This window comes from Rhea americana, unplaced genomic scaffold (assembly GCF_003343005.1).
Source record: "Rhea americana isolate MKP2758 unplaced genomic scaffold, rheAme1 scaffold_43, whole genome shotgun sequence".
Taxonomy (NCBI): Eukaryota; Metazoa; Chordata; class Aves; order Rheiformes; family Rheidae; genus Rhea; species Rhea americana.
The window spans coordinates 742,424-768,298 of NW_028186568.1; the positions used below are offsets into that span (position 1 = coordinate 742,424).

Here is a 25,875-nt window from a genome sequence, read left to right on the forward strand (position 1 = left end):
GGAGCCCCGCCGAGGTGCGCGCGCGCGGGCGGGCGGCGGCGGCTGGCGGCGGCCCGGCAGGCGGGTGCGGCTCTCCTTAGCCCCCGCGGCAGGGCTGACGCGCAGCAGCGGCGCTTCCGCGGGAGGGTTTCTCCGCTGTTGTTGTGATCGTTTTAGCGGCTCCTTTGTGGGAGTTATTCAATTATCCTCGAAAGTCGGCGCGTTTTGTGGGGTGGGGAGGGTGTTTTTGTTTAAGAAARAGCGACTTTTACCCTATTTATGCATTAACGTGGACACTGATCTTAGGGCTCTGTCCGAAGTGCTTAATTCTTCCTTTGGCTGGTTACTGTTAGACACAAGAAAGCAGCTTCCTTTCCTTCTGACTAGTCTAGGCTGATGGAGGCATAAATCTTTCTGCCCAGCTGCTGCTGGCAGTTATTATTAATGTGCAGTGCTGTAAACTGCTGCACAGCAAACCGATTAAGGCAGTGCAGTGAAACAGAAAACTCAGAATAACAAGTTGAAAACCATTTCTGCCATCTAGGAAATAAAGTGCTGAGCTTCTTGAAAGTGTTTGGTTTTTCTACTTTACTTCTATACGTTACAATTCAGTCTGGATATATTTGAAGCAAGATTTAACTGGAATAATCAAATTTCTTCACATATTTCTTTAAAAGTTCACAACTATCTTTTAGGCATAGTGGAAGAAGAAAAGTAGTAAGTTAGGTCCCATCTTCCTGTCTCAGACCTTCTGGATCTCTGATCTGCTGGAGACTGAACTCATCCATGTACATAACCAGTATGCTGATTGTAGTAAATTACATAAAAATATTGGCATTGTGAAATGCCAAATTAGTTCAGCCATCTTTTTCTTAGATTTTTAAATGCTGACAAGCAAGATGATGTTTTCTAATAAAAGGTTTGAGCATAAGGGAGAAGGGTTCCAGGAGCTTGTCAGTTGGACTGGGTGTATTTACTGTTTAAAAGCTGTATTAGACAAAACAAATAAAATTAAAAAAAAAATAAAATAGAGCCATTTTCATTCTTAGTTCACTTTAAAATAAAATAAAAATGCTGTTTTACTGGCATATCCACACAACAACTTCTTTTGTGGTATAGGTTGAAAATAGCTGATGAATAATAGTGCAACGGTAGTATGGGAATACTGACTTCAAAACAGAGTGTTAGAGGTGTCCAACAAAACAGAATGTTAGAGGTGTCCAACTGCAGGAGGTCTCTATTTTTTTTCCTTTTAGCGTATCATCCTAAGCAAGCACCTAATATTTTTCTATTAGTGTTGCCTTCATCCTGCTACACTTAGGATCAGAGTGACTGCAAGTGTGAGCCTAAGAAATGTTCACGTTCTCTATTCTGCAATTTTTCTGTAACAGGTAATTTTGAGATCAGGTCACCATATTTATGGAATGAAAATGATATTATTTCCTTATCGTGAAAAGCATTATCTTGCCTTTAATCTCAGTCATTTATGTTGGTACTAATAAGGTTCTCCTTAACAGACATAGTAGAAAACTGTAGTAGTCTTTTTTTTTTCCCATGCAGCCATGGGGTAGAAAAGTGAAAGGATTCCCTAGCCTCCCCTGCATTTACAGAGCTATGTCAGATAGGGGAAATCTCAGAGTAAGATCTGACAATACAGGAGCAGTTGTTCTTATTCATGCCCTGTAGAAGAAGGAGAAATTATATATCCTGTGGACAGTGATGTTGCGCAGAGCTGGCATTCTTAAAGCAATGATATTTTTAAAGTTTCTGTTGCCTAGTAGCAACTATAGAACAACTTCTTTTCCCCCCTTCTTGAAGCTCCTTTGACGTGTCATTTTGCCATCAAATGGCTGTGAGGCTGTAAATCTTGCTATTTGTATGATGGGTGTGCTTACAAGTGGACAATGAAGTGTGGAGATCTTTCTGCAATCTCGAATCTGATTTGCAGGTCCTTACTCAGGGCTTATTCCACTAATGTCAGTAGGACTTATTATGTGGCTAACGGTTTGTGTGATTGGGTTGACTTTTCTGTTGTGCTACATGGTTCCAAGAACTATAGATCTTGTAGGAAAGTCCTTCTTTAGGGACATGGAAACTGGGTTCTCTAGACTCTACTATAAAACTTAGTAATTTCAGTTCCATTGCTTTAGATTGCTAAAAGAAATTAGAAGGCAGCAATTGGCTTTGAGGATTTCTAGATTTAATTCTACAGGATGCTCTTTTGTGTGATGTTTTAAGATTATATTTGGAAGTGGAAAGTGGAAAATCTTCAGTGCACCTTTTCATCCTTATTCCTGATAGAAATCTGGTTGGTTCTACAAGAATCAATCAGAAATCTATGCTGTGTATGATGAGAAGACATCTGCGCCAAAAAGCTTGAAAACTGTATTTTGCTTCCCTGCTACATGTTTTTTTCAGACTTCTGCAGTTCACTGCCAAGTATTTATAGAGCTTGATATAGAGCTTAGTAAATGTAGGTTGTGCCCCTTACCTATGCAAGGTAAAACTGTACCTGCAAGTGTTTATGCAACTTCCTGCGTTATCAGGCCGTACTTGGCCTTTGAAGTGCTAGTGGGTATGATTTAATCTATTCTAAAAACAAATAAAGAAAAGTTGTTCTTCATAAGCAGTTTTATGAGCCCTGGAGATTATAATCTTTGTCACAGACAAGTTAACAGCATCCAGGAAAAAAAAGAAGGAAGTTTATATGAGGTTAAAAAATAAAAAAAGGTAGATTTCAGCTAGATGGAAGAATATCATTATGGAGTGCTCAAGAGCAATGCTTTAGAAAACAGCTGGCAAACATAGTTTGCCAGCCATCAGAAACTGGCTGAAAAAAGCCATGTAGTTAATGTTACTCTTCTCTGTTAATGTGATCAGCATTCCCCAAAAAAAGAAATGAGTCACTGAGACCTGGATTAATGACCTCACCATTCAGCATAAACAACGAGCTCCTATATAATCTAGGACTACTAGTATGTAACACTAACATGTAGACTACATGTAGTCAGATCAGTAACACAGTTACTGTAACTAAGGTGATTATCAGAAGCCATGTATGTTTGTATTGATCTACCGTATTAATGGGCTGCTGGAAAATCCAAGCAGGAGTCAACCTAGTGAACCCAGCTCAGTAATTTCTGATTCAAGGCTTGGTAAGTAATTTAAAAGATGGGGGAAAGTTACTCCTTTTGAGGATCCTCTAGTTTGTCTCCAAATCTGGTAAGTATTGTGCCATCCCGGGCCTAAAGCCTAAGGAATACTTGACTATTTAAAAGGAGCTGTCAGGAGAGAAGGTTGGAGCCATTTGTCAGGCTGCAGACCGAAATGAAACAGGGAGAGAGATCCCACGACTGTGTTTGAAGCGGGGTCTTTCTCTGATTCTAGGCAATGATCGTTCAGGAAAGGATGTGCAGTAGACTGGTTCATTACTAAAATTTCTTTTCCTTCCTGTACTTTATTTCTAAATAACAATGTTATTTAATTGAAGAATATTAGATTTAAGAACATTAATGAGTACTGTAGATCCTAAGGAGAAAAGAACCAGGTCTGAACTCTGAACCAAAGCTAAAAATGCTAAGAGGACCAGTTCATCTTATTGTAGCCTGTAGTTTGGTTTAAAAGCGGGAGCAATTCTCATTGTCAGCGTCACTTTACATGTGATAGGGCCTTACCTGGTATAAAAACACATCCTGCAATTTGCAAAGAGTGAAAGCAGTTAGCAGTACATTTTGCTTGGTAAGTGGAATGTGAAACTGGAGACATCTGCCTTGTAAAGTTCTCAAACCAGAACTATATATATATATAAAGATATATATGTAAAAAAGAGAGATTAGCTATTTAAATAGATACTGAACACTTCCAGAAGTACAGCAATTAAATATTTAAATATATGTAAAGGCCAGAGTAGGAGCAGGGTTTGGACTAGAGCAAATCTTTATGCTTCAAAATACAAACAAACTCTTACTTGGAAATGGAAATTTTCTCTGGAGACCAAAATAGCTATTTTAGAACTCTTTTATAAACTCTGTTACTCTGATTGTTTTCTAATACTACGAAACAGTTTACCAGAGTAGATACATATTTTCTCTTTCTCTTTCTCTTTCTCTTTTCTCTCTTTTTTCTTTTTTCTTTTTTCTTTTTTCTTTTTTCTTTTGCTGCTTCAGAATATAAGTAAGGATGTGCTTTGTTTGTGGCATTGCTTAGGAAATATAATTTGAAGTTTTAAAAGCATTTTTATGCCTAATAGCCTTTTCAACATTCCATTATGGTATTAACTGAATCTCTTATTCAATAGACACTTAAAAACTAGCTGGAAGTACTAGAAAGTGTTGTTCTCTCCAACTGTGATCCAGCCAGTGATTGTTCAAATTGTCTGGTGTAATGTTTATAACTTTCACTATTTGAGAGAATGAATTTCCAGAAAAGCTAGGGAGAACTGAAATAATCTGGATCATTCATGGAATGTCAGTTGCTTAATTCAGTTAATTTAAATGAATTATACAAAATTAATTTTCTGATTTGTCTCTGGGCTTGAGCTGTGGCAAATACAAAAATGACTCTGTGGCTTTTTATCTTTGATTTTATGTATTTTTTTTTTTTTTTGGCTCTGTGGTCATTTGTAGTCTACCCAGGAGATAACAGAATTTAAGTCATTCATACTAGTTGGAGAGTTTAATTTTTTAAGTAGAGGTAAATACGTTTATTCTTATTTTTACCGGGAAATCAAGACTTAAAAACTACTTGTCTGTGCCAAAGAAAAAGAACAGAGATAAGCTAAAATTTAGAACTCTTGTGAATGGCTAGTATCCTTCCTGCTTGTCCATTGCAAGCCAAAACAAATCCGAAAATTGGTTGGAGTTTGATTGGTTGCTTAGGATTTTTTCGTACTGTGCATTGAATTTTATGTAAAGCCAACTCTACCACATTTATTTAATCTTGTATCTTATGATGAGTATGAGCTAGAAGAATGTAAACAAAGACCCCCCAAAAAGATGCTAGTCTGTTTTAACATGATTTTAGTTGGTTAAAGGGCACTTAAAGGAGAAACTTGTGTTCCATTCGATTAGTGAACGCACATACAGAAAACATATTCTTTGTATTGGCAAATATAAAGCTCTTGTTTTATTTTCATATATATAATTTAAACCTAGACTTTTACAAGTCCTGAAATGTTATTTTGTTTCTTCAGAATAATGTTGAACGTGATTCACCATCATATTTGTATTCTACCATCTCATTTTACAGCAGAGAATATGTATCTTAAAAAGAAGGATCTTTGTGTTATCTTTGAACATCTGTGCTTTGTGAGATCAAAGCAATTTAAAAAAGTTATTCCTTTCTGCTTTATTTGCTCTGGGTTATACTTTTCAATTGTTTCAACTCTGACTCTTCTAGGGAAAACAGAATGAAGGAGCTAATGTCCAACAGTACAACCAATATATCTCAAGCAAGGAAAGCTGTGGAGCAATTGAAAATGGAGGCATACATGGATAGGATGAAGGTAAACTTAAACTTATTGTTGATATTTTGAGTTCACTCGCTACTTTGTGGTACAGCTTCCCTTAAATACTGAAGAAAGACTTGATCAGCCAAAATCAAATTTGTTGAGATATTCAACACAGAACAATATTCAGCTCCTACGAATCAGTTATTTACTGATTGCTTGGTTCTAGTGGAGCAATTTTCAAAGACTGGCTTCTAGTCTATTTTTATATGACGTCTGCCAAAAGCAGCATTTTGYGAATTTGTTAAAATCAGCTAATTGATGCACAGCTGCTCTCCTTTTTCACCTGCACCTGAATATAAGTGCTGTTCAGGTTTCCTGGTGTTAGTGTAAGTATCTCTTTAGGTACTTGAATAAGTCTTTAAGACATTGTAATGCTCTTAAATAATAATACAGGCTGAATTCATTTGATTTGTTTTGTTTTAGCACAGATGTTATTGCACTAAGTAGTGTAGTATGATTGCAATGTTCAGTTCTGATTTCTTCATACTGGATAGCCTGTTATATATGAAGATTGGATTTTAGCAAACCTCCAAACGTATGTGGATTAAACATTTTGGTTAAAGGCATTATTATACAGAAGTTCTTAACATGTTTAACCAAAAAAGACCATAGAACCATTCTTCCCCATCATTCTGTCATCCATTAAACTAATATTTTGTGATTAAATTAAGCACCTAAAAATAATAATCCCATAGAAAGTTTTAAGAAAGCAGTGCTCGCCTCTCTTTCTCTCTCTTGCTCTGAAAATTGTGATTAATTATTTGGATGAAAAATCATCCAGCCTTTATCAAGGAAGAAGAGCTTAGACATGGAAATACTAGAAGAAGGAATGCATTTATATAATCAATTTTTCTGCAAAGTTGAAGAGGATTTCCAGCATTCCTTTTTGTGTAATGCTAATACCAATATTTGTACTGAAGGATAATTTTGAGCTGTAACTTTTAAAAGTATAGGAAGCATTTGAACAGATTTTTTTTCAACTCTCTTGACAAATAAGTGCATTTCTTTAAAACTATTACACAGCATTATTTGGAAGGTCTTAAGATAATTGCACGTAGTTTATTTTTAGTAATATTGGTGTCCTTTAAAGTGAAATGAAACCGCTTAGAAAACATGAGATACAAGTATCTTTTTTCAAAGACCAATGCCAATATTCAATTCTTAATAGTCTGTGGTTATCATAGAATAAAGAAACAAGAATCATGTGTTGCTAGTATAAATACTGTTTTGTTATTAACAGTATTGTATTATACCAATGTGTCATATGCCTTTTGAAGTGCTAGAAATGGAAATCTAATAGCTCAAGAAAGGTCTGTGAGACTCCTAAAGTAGTACTTGTAATTACTGAGTTATTTTAGTAGCTGCTGTAGCCTCTGTAGCATTTAGAGGATTCTCAGCATTAATTTGTGGCTATGGGGGAGAAGGGAAGAACAGCACCGCACAGACTCTTGGCAGCACTAAAGCAGTGGGGTCATCCTTGATGACTCTGTCCAATCAGAACTTGCAGTGGGATCTTGGAAAAGCACTTTCATGGTTACCATTTCAGTTTCAGTAATGACAAGGAAATTCTACTTTTACTAAGATTTGAGAGGATTATAAGAATTTTATCTGTTATACTGGAACTAGAGTGAAAAGCTTGCTTTTAGCATGTAAGATAAAAGCAAGGATGTGTCTGCTCTTCAGTATGGAGTGCAGTACAGAAATCCCTGAATATATGAAGATCTCGTGTAAGGAAGCTCACAAGCTGAGGCTTGATACTGCATAGTTTTACAGCAGAATAACTTTGTTTAAGTACCTGATAAACTTATGCAGCAGTGCAGTTTGACTCAGGGCAGATGAAGGCTCAGCTAACCCCAGAGTTGTAGAGCAAATTTATTGCAGGAGTAAATGGGAACAGAAAGCTGTTGGAGATTTCTTATTTCAAATAAACTTTGTGCTTGTATCACATGTAGGTTGAGATGGAACTTCATTTGGTAGGCATTAACATGTTAATGTTAAAAATGCTAAACTAACCCATAAGCACATGGTCGTTGTTATCATCATATGTCAACACTAATGCTAAAATTATAAAAATTTTAAATAGAGTTTCCTAATGATAAAATTCTTTCTTTAAATACAGCTATTTAGAGATTAATTTATTTGAAGTTTTACAATCTTTTGGGATGTGACTATAATTCTTGGATCAATGTATCAAATGTAGTTTCATTTTTAGGTTACAAATTCAGTAATGTGGTTTAAAAACGTATTTTAGATTGCTCATGTAGTCATAATTCAGCCTGTTTGTCCATCCTCCCTGTGAGCTGAAATCTTGGATGTAGCCAGTCTGGAAGTAATGTTATATAATTACAGTTTTAAAACAGTATTAGATCATAAGCTCATTGATAAAGTATTTTTAGTTCAGAAATATTAGTAATTCACATGAGTAGTTATTCTTACTCATCTGAAACTACATATTTTAGTTGCTCCTTTTTGCTTCAGTTTTTAGCAATGTCTTATAAAGTTAATTGAATTTGCRTAACTATGATTTCTTTTTTGTATCTTGTATAGTATCTTGTTAGTATCGTGTGTTAGATCCGTGTTAATAAGGGCGTTTTCTTAATTATTGGCCTGCCTTTTTATAGTGTAACACTACAGGTTATTTTTCAGTTGGGTTACTCCCCTGTTGTATTCATCTCACCTGAGCTCAGAACTCTTTTGGCAGCAATACAAAATGTCTCCTTATGTGTGTTTTCTCCTGGCATCCCATCTGCTTCTCACACTGTGGACTCTTATACTTTGCCAAAGTATGTATTGGTTTCTAGCACTCCATTCTAGATTGACCTTGCTTCAGGTGGTAGTTGTGATATGCCACATACACATGACCATAGGCAAGTACTTCTTCTGATCAAAATATCAGCATCATTAGCAAAATTTCTAGATAGAATAACTACTTTAGTCCAGGACATACCTAGGTTGTCTGTATTCTATCTTTCTTTCCATGAAGGGCTTAGCCCAGCTTCCAATGACTTAGAAAGGGTAATTGTTACTGGTGCTGAACCAGTGCTGCATAATGGTGTCAGCACAAAGTCTCCTAACATGCACACTACCTTATGCACATATGTTGTACGTTTATTCAAGATTTGAGTGTAGTCACCTTGATTAATCTGGCAACAAAGTTGAGGATTGCAGGATAGCAAGTTGACTTCCCTCATGCTCTGAGGGAGGGGCAGTGCAGGAACAGGACTCAGACACTGATACACCTTATTTAGGTGTCCCTTTGCCCAGATCATGCCATGCAACTCACGTGTACAGCAGGCACTAATTCTATACATATGTCTAAGTTTTGGTGGACCAAGGAGACTTTTCCTGAGGTACTGCTACTTCAGTGCATCTAAGAGCAAAAGAATCAGCTTCAAGATAGACTACAGAGACTTTGGCACAGAGACTCTTTCCTCTTCCATGTCACTCAATTCTATGATTACAGCCTCAGTCAATTCTGGGCTTCCTCAGCAGTTCCTTTTCTCAGTGATAATACAATCTATTGGATTAAACCATGTACAGGCATGAAATTCTTTATTGAAATTCCTGTGAATTTAATTGCTTTATGTTTTTTGCTTGAACCAGCTGTGAATCATCTACCTTGGCCTCATGGGCTTGCAGTTAAAACTGTATACAGTAATGCTTTCTTTAGTGCACTTTGCATCAGCTCCCCAAAGGATAAGAAGAAATAAGAGTGCATAGGAAAAGTCACATGTAAATGACAGGATTGTGCACAATAGGGAAGGTGGAGCTTAAGGATGAGCAGAAGTATGGAACTGGTGTTCCTATCATCTCATCAAAGCAGATATCCCTGATTGCCCATTCCAGAATTCTACATATTTTCTACTAATTTCAGTTTAGAAACATGGTAGTAAATTCCTAGATTTTTAATTTTTCATCCTGCATGGTGAAAATTACAAAAACAAACTCTTTGCTTTTGGTTTCTTTGCTTAACACTTGGAGTACATTTAAGGTCACACTTTTTTCTGTGCCAAGCCACTGAATTACCTTTTTAAATAAATAAAAACTAATTGGTTTTTGTCGAATACAATTTCTATGGGAAGCAGTGCTCTTAAATTGAAACAAAAAGAGTTACACCAAAAACAAACACTGGTAACAGTGAGGTGGGAAGCAAAATGGGATAGTGCAGAAGAGCTGTGCAGTAATTTGGCATTTGGGAGTAGAATCACAGCTGTAAGTGTAACATGGAAGATAACTATTTTTTTTGATCATATGCATGATTGTTAAGCTTGATGCTTAATTATTCCTTAATGATTAATCCTGAACTATTAAATTCCTGTGCAAACTGGATTTGAGATCTTTTCTCTGAATTTATGCATCACCAAATTTGTACATAATCACTAAAATGCCAGGAAATAAGTACCATAGTCTATAGTCATTCTGTATAACTTCTTTGCTTAATCTTTAGTTTAACTGGTTAACTTCCCGAAAGAGCTGTGGGCATCTTCAAAAATAATGCATACATATATTGTAGAGCTTACTTTACTGGGTTTTAGTCATCTTTTGCAGGTATTTCAGACCTCCATAACTATGGGCCTGCCTTTTTATAGTGTAAAACTATAAAACCCAGTTTTCAACCCCTAACCCAGGTCATCCTGCAGCTACATGAATAATGGAACTGACAAGAAAGAAAAGATGTGATTGAGTGGCAAAGAAACGGGTCAGAAAAATATGGCCAAATTTGTTGCAACTTTAAATAGTCAGCGCTTGATAGATTGTCTTAAAATTGCTTTTATATAAGAAAATCATTCCTTTCAAATCATTAGCTGAGTTATGTGGAGAGCTTTGTTTGTTAGATTTGTAATGTTCTTAATTACATATTTAAAAAAGACATTAGGTTATTTTTGCAGGTAATTTAATTTTTAAAAGTACGGTTATTAGCAGGTGTGGTAGAAAACAGATAGCTTAAAGGTGCAATTATTTCATCTTTCAAGACAGCTTGGGACAAAACAAAAGCACCAAAAAATCTACTGTGTTTCAATATTTTAATGGTTCTTATACTAATATAGACTAAATATGATTTGCAAAAGGTACATACCTTGATTTCCAGAATTTCTCTGAATAGGTTTATGAAGGATTGTGAGGAAGCATTGGTTTGGTTTTTATTCCCTCCAGAACTGCTTTTGCTTTTAATCTTGGAAATAGTAAGGATTTATTTCAATCTAGCCAAGTTTTACTGAGAAACTTTCCAATGGTTTCAACAGGGGATTTTGATTTCTTGGATTATAACTGTAAAGGTAGAGAAATTAACTCATTTTTTTCCTCCTGTTTTACAGCTGTTTGAACTAATCAGACATTTAACAAAAGAACAGTACTTCCAAACTTATTTCATTAAACATTATTTTGCAAGCAGCTACAACCAACTGATTATTCCCTTGAAAGACAAGACCACATTGTTAACATTAGTGTGTCCTCCTTACTGAGTACGGAAATCAAAAATTCAAGCTCACTATTCTACTATGGGGGCAGTTGCAGTAGTAGCAGTAATCAGCAAAGAGTTAGATCCGCTCGATTAAAATTTTGTGGTTATGATTGTAGTTGCCCATTCCCCTAGTGTGTTTTAGATTGTTCAATGGATTTAAAAAAGAAAGTCCTACAACTATTCAGAGCAGCAAGCAATGCAGTGTTCTAAGCTTCCACAAAGAAAATTCATGGCTGAGGTGTGAAAGATACAGCACAGCTTAAGAGAGGAGGAGAGGGTGAAGGTGTATTCATTGGTAGTTAGAATGAGTACTACTGCAGTGGATTTTTTGTAAACTGTAAGAATCCTCGAAGGATTATAAACTGAATCTGTCTTACTTCTCTGTAAAAGGACCAGCTAGAATTATAATGCAGAAGTAAGGAGAAATCAGGAGGAGCAGATTCCGTGCCTAAAGATATCAAACAGTGGCCTCATGACTAGTAGAAGAGTGTATCTTCCAGAAATATTAGCAGTAAAGTTGAGGAAGCAAAGGTAATATTGGTGCTTCATCACAATTGTTTCAAGGACAAAGCACTTCTTAATCTTATCCTCACAGGCAGAAAGGCAAGAAGGAATGTTCTGACATTTAAGAACTGTAGTGTATCAGCTACTATTCTTTTTTCTTAAGAAGGTAGAAAATATTCCTACTGGTCTGAATAGTGATAAGTAGTGGGATTGCTGATAAATGTGTGTGAATCTCTTCATTTTGGATGTAAAGGATAAGCAGAGTGGGTTTCATAGCAAGGATAGTAATTAGTCACAATCCTTGACAAGACAGATGACATAGTAATTGCAGCATTTTCCCCTGTCACTGAAGCTTATAATTATTAGTGCAGCTAACGGGATTATGTTCTAACTTTGGCTGTTTTTATCACCTCTGTTACTCTGAAATGTAATGGTAAAATTCCACAGTCCTCCTGAGAGTAATTCTTTAAAGCGTCAGGGTTGGCTTTTTTTATTTTTCTGATAATTTGACAGCCAGATGTATTTTTACACTACATAGTATAAAAATTGTTGTATAAAATGTGATATTGGCTTGATACATATGTATTCCAGTTCCTCCATCTATACGTTTTAAAATATAAAAAATATGGAAGGGTGATTTTCTCTTAAAATTCATCAATCAAAGTGGAGTATTTTTAAGCCACTTCTGCAGTGTGTATAAATTACTTTGAATCTATGTGTTAAGCTGTATTGCGTAGGAGAGCTGAAATGATAAATCTGTGTTAGTTTAATTTGAATATTCAAATTAAATATTTTTATTTTAATTCTTGGTAAAAGCCATTCTGAAACTGTCCAGCAACATTTATCTACAAAAAAAGCTAATGGTGAGTACAAGCTATGATAGACTGATCTTCATTTACCTTCTTCCATGATACAAATAGGATGATTAGGATGTAATTTTATATATTAACAAATCACGTCATTACTGGTCATTAGGCAACCTCTGCATGTTGACATATGCTAAAGAAGCTGTCTCTGCTATAGTCTTCCACCTCTGTTGTTTTGAATAATACTGAGTAGGAAACACGCTGGAGGCAACATTATATTTTGTTCTTTTTTTGGCCAGAGTTCTGACTCTGGTTCCCATTGTTGTGAGAAATGTTTTCATTGCTGCTGGAATGTCATCGACTAACTTAGCTCTCCATAGTCAGTGGTCATTATTCCACAACCTCAACAACAACCTACTCCAATTTGAGTGAAGAAGTGGCCATAATTGAGTTTTATAACCACTGTAATCCCAGTGTAGGAGGATTTCTTCTCCCCCTTTTTTTAAGCATGAAAATACATGGCCTAATAGAGGCTGAGAGGTACAGAATTCGGTTTGTGAATTTGTGTACATTGAAATATAGGTTCCTCAGTTCCTCATTGCAGGTTTGCTTTCCTGTAAACTGTATTATCCTTTGTCTAAGAGTAAACTCATTTGTTTTGGTGTTTAAACACTGTATTGTTGAAGAACCTGCTTGCTCTGCTTTGTGATGTTTCACGTCCCTACCAGCATATCAGAGGACAAGTTAGGTATAAATATTTATATTGTGCTTTTTGCTAGTGATAAACCCCTTTTAATTCTTACATGATGTGAAAGCACAGTAAAATGTAGAGAAAAAAATTAAAAATGGTATTTTGGGGTTTTCCCTTCCAAAATTTATGATTTAAGTTGTACTTTGCTTCCTTCCAATGAAAAGAAATATACTTAGGCTGATGTTGCTTGTCCATATGTGGAACAAGCAAAACAGCTTTGGGAAGATCAGTCTGTTGAAGTCCAGCTTTGGTTCCCTGCTCTTGTAGGATCAGTCGTCTTAAAAAGATTCATAGAATCATAGAATCAGTCAGGTTGGAAGGGACCTCTGGAGATCATCTAGTCCAACCTCCCTGCTCAGCAGGGTCACCTAGAGCACATTAGACAGGGTTGCATCCAGGCGGGCCTTGAAGATCTCCAGAGAAAGAGACTCCACAACCTCTCTGGGCAACCTGTGCCAGTGCTCTGTCACTCTCACAGGGAAGAAATTCCCCCTCACGGTCAGGCGGAACTTCGTGTGCTTCAATTTCTGCCCATTGCCTCTTGTCCTGTCACACGGGACAACTGAAAAGAGTTTGTCCCTGTCCGTTCATTTCTTGAACAGAATATCTCATTCAGGAGCTTAATAATTGAAGGTGAGTGTGCCAGGCATCTTTAATAACCTCAATTTATGGGGCCCAGAGAATTAGAATAGCTGTCTGTTAGGTTTTAGGGCAGTAAAGTTTATTGTGACATGGTGACACTGAAAATGTCACTGAGCTTTTTGTGGGCACCTGTGACTCTGAGTTTGACTTGCTCAGTTTGAATGAGAGTTCAGGAATTTTAAAAAATTCACTARTAATTTTAAATGAAAACTATAAATATGAGAGCAATCTCAATTTTCTATTTTGCCATTACAGTTCTACCTCTCTGGCTCTAGACTGTGCCATCACACTATAAATTTCATTCTTTTGTCCTTGCTTAGCAAGGGAATGATTTCTTTACACCTGAAGTCAGTCTCTATGGCTCATTTTTGTTTGAGCTGCCTCTCTTTTCAAATGCAGTGGTCCTTCTGAATATCTCTGCCTGCTGATTTGCTCATTTTAGTACTCGATCTTCTACTTTGTATTGTCCCAGCAATCCATTGTTCACATATAATGTCTGTGCCCACCCTTTTGTCTCATTATCTAATTCAAAGTCAAGCTAATTTTAAGTAATCTACACATCTGTGCTTCCTCAGCTGTCCTCCTTTCTGCTGGGATGCCAACCATAAGTAGTTTGTGGTTTTAAGAATTCTAGCAGGACGTATTTTAATGAATATTTCAAATATAGGAAGTCAGTTCTTTTGTTCTGGAAATGGACTGAAATTTTATATGAATGCTGATCCAACACAGATTGAGTGCATAGGCCTAATCTGAAGCCTACTACAAGCTGGACTCCTGCCAAAGCAAGCTGTGGGTGAGGAAGCTACATAAGAGTGATGACACACCTGCTGAAAAATACCAGAAATCAGATTTATTTTTCCTCTTCTGCAAAACTATAGTTATGCAAACATGCTGACCTCAGTATTTGACTGAGGAGAGTCTGACATAGTGTTCAGAGGAACGCATTCGTTTATAAAGACTCCCCATCTCAGTCTCTATCATAATACTGAAAATACAATAATTAAACAAAGCAAGAAGATTCAGATGATTGTTGTAAAAATTATCTTGCTGAGCAGAACAAAAATATTTTGTATGTGAATTCTGAGTTCTTGAAAAACATACAAGAGCTGCAGTGAGCCTAATGTCACCAATATTTTAATGGCAGAAAGCTGCAGAGATTACAAGATTTAAGCTACAACTGAAATGTTTTCATTTTTAATTTCATGCAAAATATCTTGACTGTCAACACACTGATCTTGTGTATTGGCATATTTTGACTATATCTTAATAAGAATTATATTGAATTTAGCCCCATGAAACAGAGAACATTCTATTAAAACTGATCCACAAATTGGATAAAGTATACATAATAGCATTCACAGACTTGCACTAGTCATAGATTTGTTAGATTTTATAGGGTAATTCTCAAAATTTACAGAAAGACTGTCATGTTTTGTTATATTTCTGTAGGACTTAGTAAATCTAAAGTAGAATTCTACATTTGGAAACTTTAGAATTGTTTATTCTAGAAGTATAAAAAAAGCTTAAGGTAATTATCAGGTTCAAATTAATGTGATAAAGCATTAATTGTAATAACTTACTAAACAGAAAATATTAGACTGAATTAATTGAAAGGGGCAATATTTGATATTTAAATGGGAGCTATGATTCATAATGGTCAAGTTTTCCTCCTGATTTTTTACTGCTTTTTAATTTCATGTTAATGTGCCTAACAAAAAAAACTTTTTTAATCCGGAGGGGGAGAAGGTAGATAGGGTCTTTGTGGAAAGTCTTACAGCGTTGCTTCTCTGATGACTGGGATTAAGAGCTGAGGCGAAAGGCCTCTACAAAAACACATACTTCACTGTGAATCAATATTGCTTCCTTACTATTAGCATATGCATGTTTCCATCAGTGTATGCACCTGACCTCATTTCTGATGGAAGAGGAACAGTTAAACAGCCATCATATAAATGAATACCATTTCATATGAGTAATTAGATAATATGTATATAAGTATGATTAAGTATGCTCAAGTAAGAGCAAATACAAATTTGGACTCTAAACTGATCTATTCCTATTTTATAAAAGCTTCCAGTATCTTATATTATATGAAGAATTTTTATGCAATGCTGACTGGTTCAGAATTAAGTTTTACAATGGTTCTTTCTTCTCTTCTGTTAGGTATCCAAGGCTGCTGCTGATTTATTGGCATACTGTGATGCTCATGTTGGAGAAGATCCCCTTATTATTCCAGTGCCTGCATCTGAAAATCCCTTTAGGGAGAAGAAACTCTTTTGTACTATCCTTTGAGTCAGTTTTCAATTAAAATGTCTTTTGTTAAAATTTGGTRTTGGTAATGCATGCTTTTACTATTAGCATTCTTTCTTCAGTTATCAATAATTAACCCAAAATTACAATATTTTAGAAAGTAGTGTGTTTTATGCTAAATAAAATTGACTCCTAAAAAAATGAAGAGCAATGTGCAAGTTCAGTTTCAGCTCTTCAAAAAGATTCTTTTGGCCTTAATGAAAGTATTAAGTACAATATCAAATTGTAGATATCTTTGCCAGTCATAGATTTTTCTCAGATCTAAATGAGTCGTACAGACTCTGAAACTATTTTTAACGTTCTCATTTTCTTTCAAAGGTGAATTTATTTGCTTCATTTGCCTTTACAAATTTATATCTAAAAGGAGTAGTGTGACCTTTCCTCAAGTATCACTATTTAGGAAAAAATGCCAGTGATTTACAGTGTTTGTAGTGATCAGCCCTATACAGTATATGGTATTTACAAATATGTTTAGTGAATGCTATAGTAAACTTGACTACAAAAATAATCTTAGTAAATCAACATTGTAACTATAAGCAAGAGAAAGATGTATAGTTATACACTAGGACTGCATCAATAAAGCTGTAGAAAACTATGGTGTGGCTTCTTGTAATTTATTTTGAATGATAATGATTCAAGTTGCTTTAGAAACTAAATTGAACTTTAATATATTGACTGTTCATGAGAGTCCCAGAGAAGGACTTAACCTCTGTCCTGATCAGTGTAGGGAGGAGGATTACATTTTCTAAGCAGGTCTTGTCTATATGCTTTTGCCCATGAGAGCAAGACTTTATGAGGATGGAAGGCAATGGTAAATCAAGGTTGTTCTAGAATACACATTAAGTGAGAATACTGTGCCGTCGATGACAACTACTAAATTTGTATGTTTTGAAGCCTGAGAATTGTCATGAGATGAATTTTCAGCAAGTAATTTGTGGAGGATCTGGGAAGTTTTTTGTTTTGACTTTGCTTGAAGTGTAGCTCGAGGAAAAGAGTGATGTATGAAATTTGAATGGTCTTTCTTCTTCATTAAGTGAAGTTAGTCTCAGTCAAGACATCTGGCAGTAACAACTGCATTATTGTTGTTTTTTTAAATTTCTCTAAAAAGAAGTATCTAGAGCAAATCCACCTTTTCTCAGCAAAGGGATCCTTTTATGTTCTCTAGGACTGTTCTTAAAATCCCTGCTCTGCTATGTTTTAGCAAGTTTTTAGTCCAGCCCTCTTACATACCTAGTGTTTAAGACAATTCCTTGAAACAGCTAGCCTTCTTTCTTTTTCCTCCCAATAAATATTTCACTATAGAAACTGAAATATGTCCTTAGCCTCGTGGGACATTCACCTAAGATTACACCTGCAGCTTTGCATGGTGGATCTTAATCTGAGATAGTGAAGGTTTGGATTTGCATTGCTGTTCCAAAGTCAGTACGGTGAGAACTTGGCTCTGAGTCAAACATACGAGGAGAGTTCCCTCACTGCTCTATTTTGTGTGGTGTATCAGTGTTCTGGAAATTGTTTCTTTGGGTTCTTCAGTGCTGGAACTGGATCTGAGAAACACCCCTAGGAAATGTCTACAAATTGGGCTGAACAGAATTGCTTTTAGAGAGCTCTGTTACTTTGATTGAGTCAAGGCTCTGAACAACCATCCGTAACAGAACATATTTCCTGTGCAGAAACTTGGATTTCATGTGCACCATAAATATCTGCAAAGCAAAAGATAGCTGAGGAACTAAGGGTCTTCGGAAATACCTACATGTTAAATTTGGATGCTTAAAAGAGGGGCAGGCTGATGAATTAAAGCTTTTGGATTTAGCCCACAGTTCATATTTTTTTCCTCAACATATTCTTAGCCATTTCCATCAATGTTTGTTTTTCTGTTTTGTACAGTGGAAATACCAGATACTTTCACTGCAGAGGTTTTACTTGCTTTGCTAATCAACTTGAATAGCATGATGCAACCAGCTACATTCAGCCACCAGTCTAATCACACAAGACGGATGGATTTGCCACAGGGCAACTCATTCACCAGATTTGTTTTAAACTCAACCTCCCTGTTAATTTACTTCTTATAATATTACTGTAAAAACTATGTTCCCTATAACCAATATATTTTTGTGACATCTTTCATTTGAAGATTTTGGCAGCTGAAAACCTCAGTAGTTTAGTAGGCATAGAGCAGCTTCACAGTACCTGTTCCGAGAAACATTCAAATGTCTTGACTAGGATTGTAGGATACTGTATGTGTTCTTTGAAAAGCAAATTTTTCTTGTTTAGGTTCTATATTGGTTTCTATTTCAAACTTTTCAGCTTAAGATTCCTATTCCTAACTTTTAACAAGAATATTTGTTAATGCCTGGTGTGTTCTGATTTATTTTGGAGGTAGAAAAATAGGTTTTGGCTGACCTACTGGCTATTTTTTTGACAGTGAAATAAAAATGGCCTGCTTAAAATATTTTTAAAAAGAAGCAACAAAATGTGTAATGAGGTTCTTTAGGGAATCCTTCCTACACTGTTAATGATTTGGTAACTGCTCTGATCACCATGGCAACATGTTCATTTGTCCTTCTGCATGTATGGTTTTAACTGCAACAGCAAGGAGGAGGAATATAGGCCATCCAGCTTTATTCTCAAAGGCTTTGTAAGAACTTCCATTTGTGGCTCATCGATAACATTCCCATCTAAAATAACAAAATTGCAACAGCTTATTGCAATGTTGCGGGCAGTATGCTTTCTGTTTCCAATTAACATTAGTATCTAAGGCCTTCAGATGGAAACATTTCACAGTAGCTTTGAGCATCAGTTGTTATGAAAGCTGTATTTACAAAAATTCAGTATTCTCAGTCAGAAGGAGAATGTCACTGTTTTGTGCTTGAGGTTTTTCTTCAAAAATTCTTTTGAATTATTTGTGAAGGGATCAGATGTCGTATTTTTAATAGCCAACTCATGTGTGTGGTTTCTTTCATCAGTTCACAACTTAATCAGATAGTTCATTTTATAAATATTAAGATGGTTTTGTGCTTCTATTTTTTTTWAAAAAGGAGTTTAATATACAACTAGAGTATAATATACTATATATTTATTATAGCAGAGTCTATAATATACCTGAAGAGGTTAAACAGTATAAGCATATCACCTTCATGGAAAACAGGACACCCTTATTTACAAAGGCCTTATTTACCATTTCTTTGAATGGATATCTACTGCTGACAAATTGTCAATTTGAAAAGGGGACCTGGAAGATCAGCAGTTCAAAATAATTATTATAGCTTTGGATCACATCAAAAGATATGCCTTTATTCAAGAACAGCATCAAGACATCGGTCCTCTGAAGAAAACAGCATGATTTGTTCTTATTTGTTCTTATTTCATGCCAGCTTTATCCACAAATCAACATTTTAAAGACTGTCTTTTCATCTGTGCCCTCCAAACCATAAAATGTCTTTGTCATTACATTTCTTGCTGTTTTGACATCTGCAGTGATTCGGATAGTCTGCTATTGTTACTAGAGTTTAATGCTCAGATGCCTTGCCTTAAACTCTACATGAAAATATCTGAAAGTTTTTGAACATTTTTTAAAAAATAAATACATGTGCTTTCATGAAGTACCACGTTTTTCAAAAAGAAAAGGGGAAGGGAGAGACTTTCCAAGAGTAGGGTATCTTCTGTAGCAATGACTTTATTTTGATCAGACTGGCTGCCTTGATTCCCCCTGACTTAAATGAGAAAAGAAAAACAGTCCTATTATCCCCCTAGTCTTATATTTGGTGCCATTTGAGTTTTATTTCATGTGCCATTAGGCTTGTCACTTTGTATTTCAGGCACAAAAAATGCCCGCTCACTGTTAACAGTGTGTGGTGTGGCAGTCATCTTACGGAATGAGAATTTTGCAAACAGAAGTTGGATTCAAGTTGACATATTACTAGCAACTCATTCTTTGTATTATCCTAGTGCTTGCTGCTATGAAGAACTAAGATTTCTCAATGGTAAGCTAATGGTAAGTTATAATACATCAGTAGTATTTGTGAGGTGGGCTGTTTTGCATTCTTAGATTCATCTCCCTGGCATATATTCAGTTTAAAATGTCATCATTTCAATGCAGAAAACTATTTCCCATTTCTCTATTATGTGCCAAATTCTCCTTCCTACACAAGGTATTAAATTAGTAGCAGGCTGCTTGGCTAGCGCTAATAAGCAAGAATTTTAAGCCAACTTTATAAAATTATGGAGAAAGGTGGGGAAATACTGGAGGGAAGTTTAAATTAAGCTATTCTAGGTCATTCTGTACATTAAAATAAATACAAGGTTTGGTGTCAATGACACAAAGGTAAACCCAGGAGGTGTTCCCAGCTGGTTCAGAGGGGCTCTGAGAAAAAGGCTTCAGTATCATGTAATAAGGGAGCTAATGGGACAACGACTTTTTGCTGCAGTGACTTGTAACAATAGAATCAACTTCAGCAGAAGGAGAGAACACTTAAAAAACAATGAGCTGAAAAGCTGAATATTAAAGTCGAGAACAGTAATATAACTACTGTTGAGCAAGTTACTTTTCTGATACCAACGGAGGAGCAAAAGATATACTTTGGTAGGACTTGATATGTAGTTTTTCTGTCTTCTCATTGTAGAGGTAAAAACCTTTACTCACTGGCCTAGAAAATACCATGGTTATGGCGCTTCCTTAGGGTTGCATCAGAATCTGGATTTGTTGCTTCAAGCAGACTAACAAAAACTTGTGGGATTTTTTTTCCTAAGAAACAGAGATTTCTTGTACAGAAAAGTAATAATAATTAAAGTCAATGCACTGACTTAAGTAGTACTATAGTGCGAAGAATAACAGGCAAAATTACCAGAATAATTGCTATATAAAGTATTATAGCCACCTGTTTATTTCATTGTTAGAGAAAATGGTATCTGGAAAGTGAAAGTGAAGTACAATGCAGTGAGCAATATTTGAAATAAATGTTGTACATTGCATCTAATTGAATTCAGAGTTATTAAATTAAATGTAGCCATTAATACTAGAACTGATAGGGAAACAAATTCCAATTTGGAATGTATGGAGACGTTTTCTGTTTGTTAAGAGGAAGATGCTTGTCTGAGTTTATCAAGTACAGTTTCCTCACTCAACTTTGTGAATAAACAAAATTTACTCTAAAATAAGGGTAAATAATTTTTCTTTCCAAAATTCCTATTAAGTAGTAGAAATTGCATGGGATYGTCTATTACTGCCACCTACTGATAAAGTGATATATAGCTGACTGAAACAGAAAAATGTAAATAACAAACCTCAACTAGAATGACCTTAAGAATGGATTTTAAATTAATACATGTACACACAGACACAGAGTGAGTATTATAATTTTCATGGTCTGCATTATGTAAGGTATCATGTGTCACCATGTCACTTTTGAGATGTGCTTGAACATCATAGTTGAGTTCCAAACTTCTCAGTTTAGGAAAAGATGAAATTTAGATACTGGGTTTGGTTAAATAGATCCAGTGTCTAGATATAAGCCATTAAAATTTTGGGGGATCTCTGGGTGCAGTAGTTGGAGCTGCTGTCTACTCCTTTCCTGCTTTTTTTGTATTTCATTTTTCCAGTTTCCAAATGTAATTCAGATGCCTTTTTCCTCACTGCTGAAGTGTTTATCAGTTGTGCCACCACTTACCCCTTTGCCCTTTTTCTCCCTTCAGAAGGTGATGTGATTGCAAATTGCAGTTAAATCCTGGCTCTAGGGCTGAAGCAGGTCCCTAGTACAGTGAGCTACTAATAATCTATCCTGCTTTTCTTTCATGAATAGTTGCTTTATTCCTTCACATTTAACCTTCTCTTCTGGCTTCTCTCCTGAGTTTTTTATTTCATGTTTTTTTCCAATTACTGGAATCTAGGTCAAAATCTTTTCATATGCCACAGGGTAAGTATAAATATAGAAATGAACATAGGCCACTGCTTACACTTTTGGAATAGCATTTTACTGAAAATGCACTAAGCATCACGTAAGTGTGTACTTCAAAACACCATTCATTCCACAAAACCTGTCAGTTCTGTACCTTCTCACTGTACCATATCTTGCTGTGCCTCTGAACTTCCGGCTGCACACGACAGCCCCTTTGTGTTTTGTACAGCATGCTCTAAAGAGATACACTATGTTTTTTTCAAAGGAATGAATGATCCAAATGTTTTGTCAACTTGGTATTTATAGAAAAGAACCATTGTAAAAACCCTTCACATGGCACTGATTTTAAGATTTTTGTAAAGTAACAGCCTCTCTCTGGCAAATGCAGCTCACATGACTTTTTGGCTGAAAAATTATCCCTGACTTTCTTGTTCCCAAAACTCTGTTCACTAGTAAGGTTCTTGTCCTGATTCTTGACTGAGAGTTTTCCTGGAGAGCACATCAAGCCTCTATCATATTCATCTGAACACTGAGCTGAGATTTCCAGTATATATATCTGCAGTGCTGATATATGAATATGTTTGTCCTACCTTAAGAGATCAGGTGAAAAAAAATCAGATGCCAAGATGCTCAGGAAGAAATACTTAAACAGAAAATCTGAGAAAATATTTTATAGCCCTGTAGTTTTGATGATTCTTACAGCTACTAGCTATAGACTATTTTATTATCAACAGGTATGAAGGGATTGAGAGATTCAGTTCTCAGGCAACCAAGTCCTGAAGCATTTTAACCATTGTTATGGAAGGAGTCATATCAATATAGGTACCATAAAGGAAATTTCTGACTTTTTGACTTTTTTAGTTCCTTGAACCTCTTAATAAAGGAGCATGTAGAGCAGAACCTGTAGTCATAAAGTAGCGAGATGTTTTTTAAGTTTCTAGCCAGTCTCCCTTAAGATACCATTAAGGAAAAGAACCACAGGCAAAACCTTGTTAGATTCTTGCCTCCATTAAACGTACAAATGAGTACCGGCCTCATGCCGCATCACCTGCACCGTGTGTGCTGCTAAAGCTTTCTAATAGCGTCTCTCTTCACACCGGCCCATCAGGGTCTTTAGAGAGTTGGCTGGTCACATACCGCTGCCTTTTCTTTGCCACTGCTAATTATATGAGCTGGCAGACCCTTCAGAAAGAGCCAGTTTTCCAGAGATTAGTTTTCAGAGGAGTTCCTCAGTCTTTCCTCAGGAGACCCCACAGGTACCAATCATCGCATGGATAGCCCACGCTGAGCACTCTAGGGGCTCATCTATGTCTGTACTTCATCATCACCAGAGGGAAGGCCAAAAGGAGAGGCAGGGAAACATCTCTTCTGTTTGGGAAAATAAGCAAAATCCACTTCTCCGAACAAGGAAGGAAAGAAAAGGTTTGATAATTCCTTAACTTCCTCAATACATACAGTGAATCTGTTTAGGTTACGAACTTTGGGAAAAACTAAAAGTAACATTTCCCACACTCCCAGGATGCAAACCTGCAACCCTTTAAACTAAATTAAAACCACTCTTTCCCTGACTTGAAATCTCTTTTAATATATTTTCTTTAAATAACTGAAGGCACAATGACATTGTGGAATGTGATGTGTCAGCATTACCGGAAGGTGTGGAAAAAGCTTAGCCCCAAATCCCAAAATGGACTCTCTCACCACTCCTTCCTTTGCTTTCAAATGAAGCACACACAGATCAATAATAAAACATAAAACTCCTTGGGGATAAACACTAGTAAAATCCATGCAGCTTTACTGTGCTTCTTGTTCTTCTTTTCTGTTGCTAGTGTCTTAAAGAAATCCAGCCATGCAGTAAGGGCAGGTTTGTCTTTTCATAGTAGATATTTTCATGATTCTAAAGTCTCTGGGGAAAAAAATCATTTTTAAATGAATATCTGGGCTAAGACTTTTCAAAAAGTGTGCCTAAAATCTTGAATAAATATTTTACATACTCAGATATTAACTTGCTTCCCAAAAATACTAGTCACTTCACAGCCCTCAAGAATGTGAATGGAAAGTAGAAATCTACACTTCTGAAAACCAGGTTAATATCTAGGTACCTATGTGTCTGATTGTCTCAGGATTTACATATAAGTGCACACTTTCAGTGTTATACACAACATGAGAAGTACTGCTGCTTGCACCATCAGCAGACTATGAAGTTGGGGGTCTTAGGTCAAATCTCTGGCTTTAAAAATCTTGGAGAAAGTTTTACAGCAAGTGAAATAGAAAAGTCATCCTCTGTGACTGAACTCTGTTTTTAATCATTGTCTGCATAACTAATGAAAATGCATATATATTATCCTTTTGACCAGGATGCCTTGTTTCTAGAGTATAATGAATAAAACTAAGAATAATTTTCTCCTTTTTTGTATATTATGCAGTCCTTTATCCTTGAGCATGGTGAGTGCATGACTGAACCAACAGCAAGGTGTTAAGGACTTGATCCTCTGTGTTATCTGCAGGGATGTTTCTATACTGGGTATGTCTATTAGTAACATCCCCAACAGTTCACCTGGACTGGAGTAAAACTTGGGTAGAAAACTTGTTAACTATAAGGAATATAGGAAAATACAGAGTAACAGTTGGATCAGTTTCCATTTCTGTAGCTGAATCTGCTAAAAGGCAAGTCAAATGAAAATGATGGTTAATAACACATTTTTTTTCTCATTTTTTCCCCCCAGTATTCAGAAGCACCTGATTATTTATGCACATCACTTAGCCAGACAGATTCACCCTGCAGAAGGCCAAGGAAATATTTCTCTGCTTTCGGTGTTCAAAAGGAGCAGAGACAAGTAACTTCTCGAAGTGCCTACAACCTTATCTAACCTTATTTAAACCCACAGCACTGCACTGCAGCGAGTGATGTTTTTGTGGATGGTCACCCTCCTGTCTGGTCAGTCTAAACCTTCCCAGCTACTGAAAGTTGTGGCTGTAGGAGAGATGCAGAACTGAGCTTGGGCTATTAACATCTCATAACATACTTTCTCCAGAGCAAGAATATTACCATCGTTTTTTGGCCATGCTTCAGTCATGCTTTGATTTTCTAAAGTTCCCGCTGTAATTTTAGTCCAATAACATATCCCACTTTTTGGAATAACATATTGCACTCAGAAGCACAAGCGTACACTCACGCTTATGTTTCTGAGTGCTGTAAAGTTGTTGCATTTCTTTGCCAAAGTGAACCACTCCGTTAGTTTTATCAGATTAATAAAGGATTTTTCTGGAAAGCTATTTTTTATTACACAATGACTTTTTAAAGAGGGTCAGTCTGCAATAATTGTAGTGTTGCACAAATAAAGGTTAACTGGGGAAGCTATCTTTTTTTCTTTTTTTCACCCTGGTCCTTCGGAGCTACAATGAGCACAAGAATGAAAGTCACAGAGAAAAAAGAGTTACTGCTGTGTCTCTTATGTTCAAGAGATGTCTCTTTCAAAGATAAGAAATGTATCGAAAGAATAAAATACCAAATATAAAATATATAAAATAATGTCTTATAATAATATATATATATAATGTAATAATAATAATAATAAATAATATGATCTCTTACAATAACTTATAGAAGTTATTTTCTGAGGTGGGACCAGCCTGCAGGACCTCAAGGCTACCCGGCCGTACAGTTGTCAGTAGCAGCTCGGAAGGACCACCTGCTGCCGGGGGATGGCCAGAGTACCACGAAAACGGTACTCAATATCAGCTCAACCCTGCGGCGCTGGCCGCGAACAAAAGCTGCGTTTACGGGCAGCAGAACCAGCCGAGCCCGCTGCCCGGTCCTGCCCTGCGGCGCTCTGGCCTCTCCCGCTCCCTCGGACATGGGCCTGGCCGCAGGGCTGCCGCCTGCGCCACCACCCCCGAGCGGCTTCGGGGGCAGCTGAGCAGCAGGTACCGAGGCGACGGGCGCGGCCCGCCTCAGCCTCCCGGGGCCGCCCGCGCCGCCCCGCCGCATTGTGGGGGTTGTAGGCGGCCGCCGCCGTCGCCCG

General features: G+C 36.5%; 1 protein-coding gene across 1 annotated transcript; it reads left to right on the top strand.

Moving 5' to 3' along the window:
- The first annotated feature begins 5,377 nt into the window (after positions 1–5,377).
- Positions 5,378–16,540, top strand: GNG4 (G protein subunit gamma 4). Its single transcript, XM_085315427.1, has 2 exons — positions 5,378–5,482; positions 15,816–16,540. The coding sequence occupies exons 1-2, from the start codon at positions 5,387–5,389 to the stop codon at positions 15,942–15,944; spliced, it is 225 nt and encodes a 74-aa protein (XP_085171553.1). The 5' UTR covers positions 5,378–5,386; the 3' UTR covers positions 15,945–16,540.
- The last annotated feature ends 9,335 nt before the right edge of the window (positions 16,541–25,875 follow it).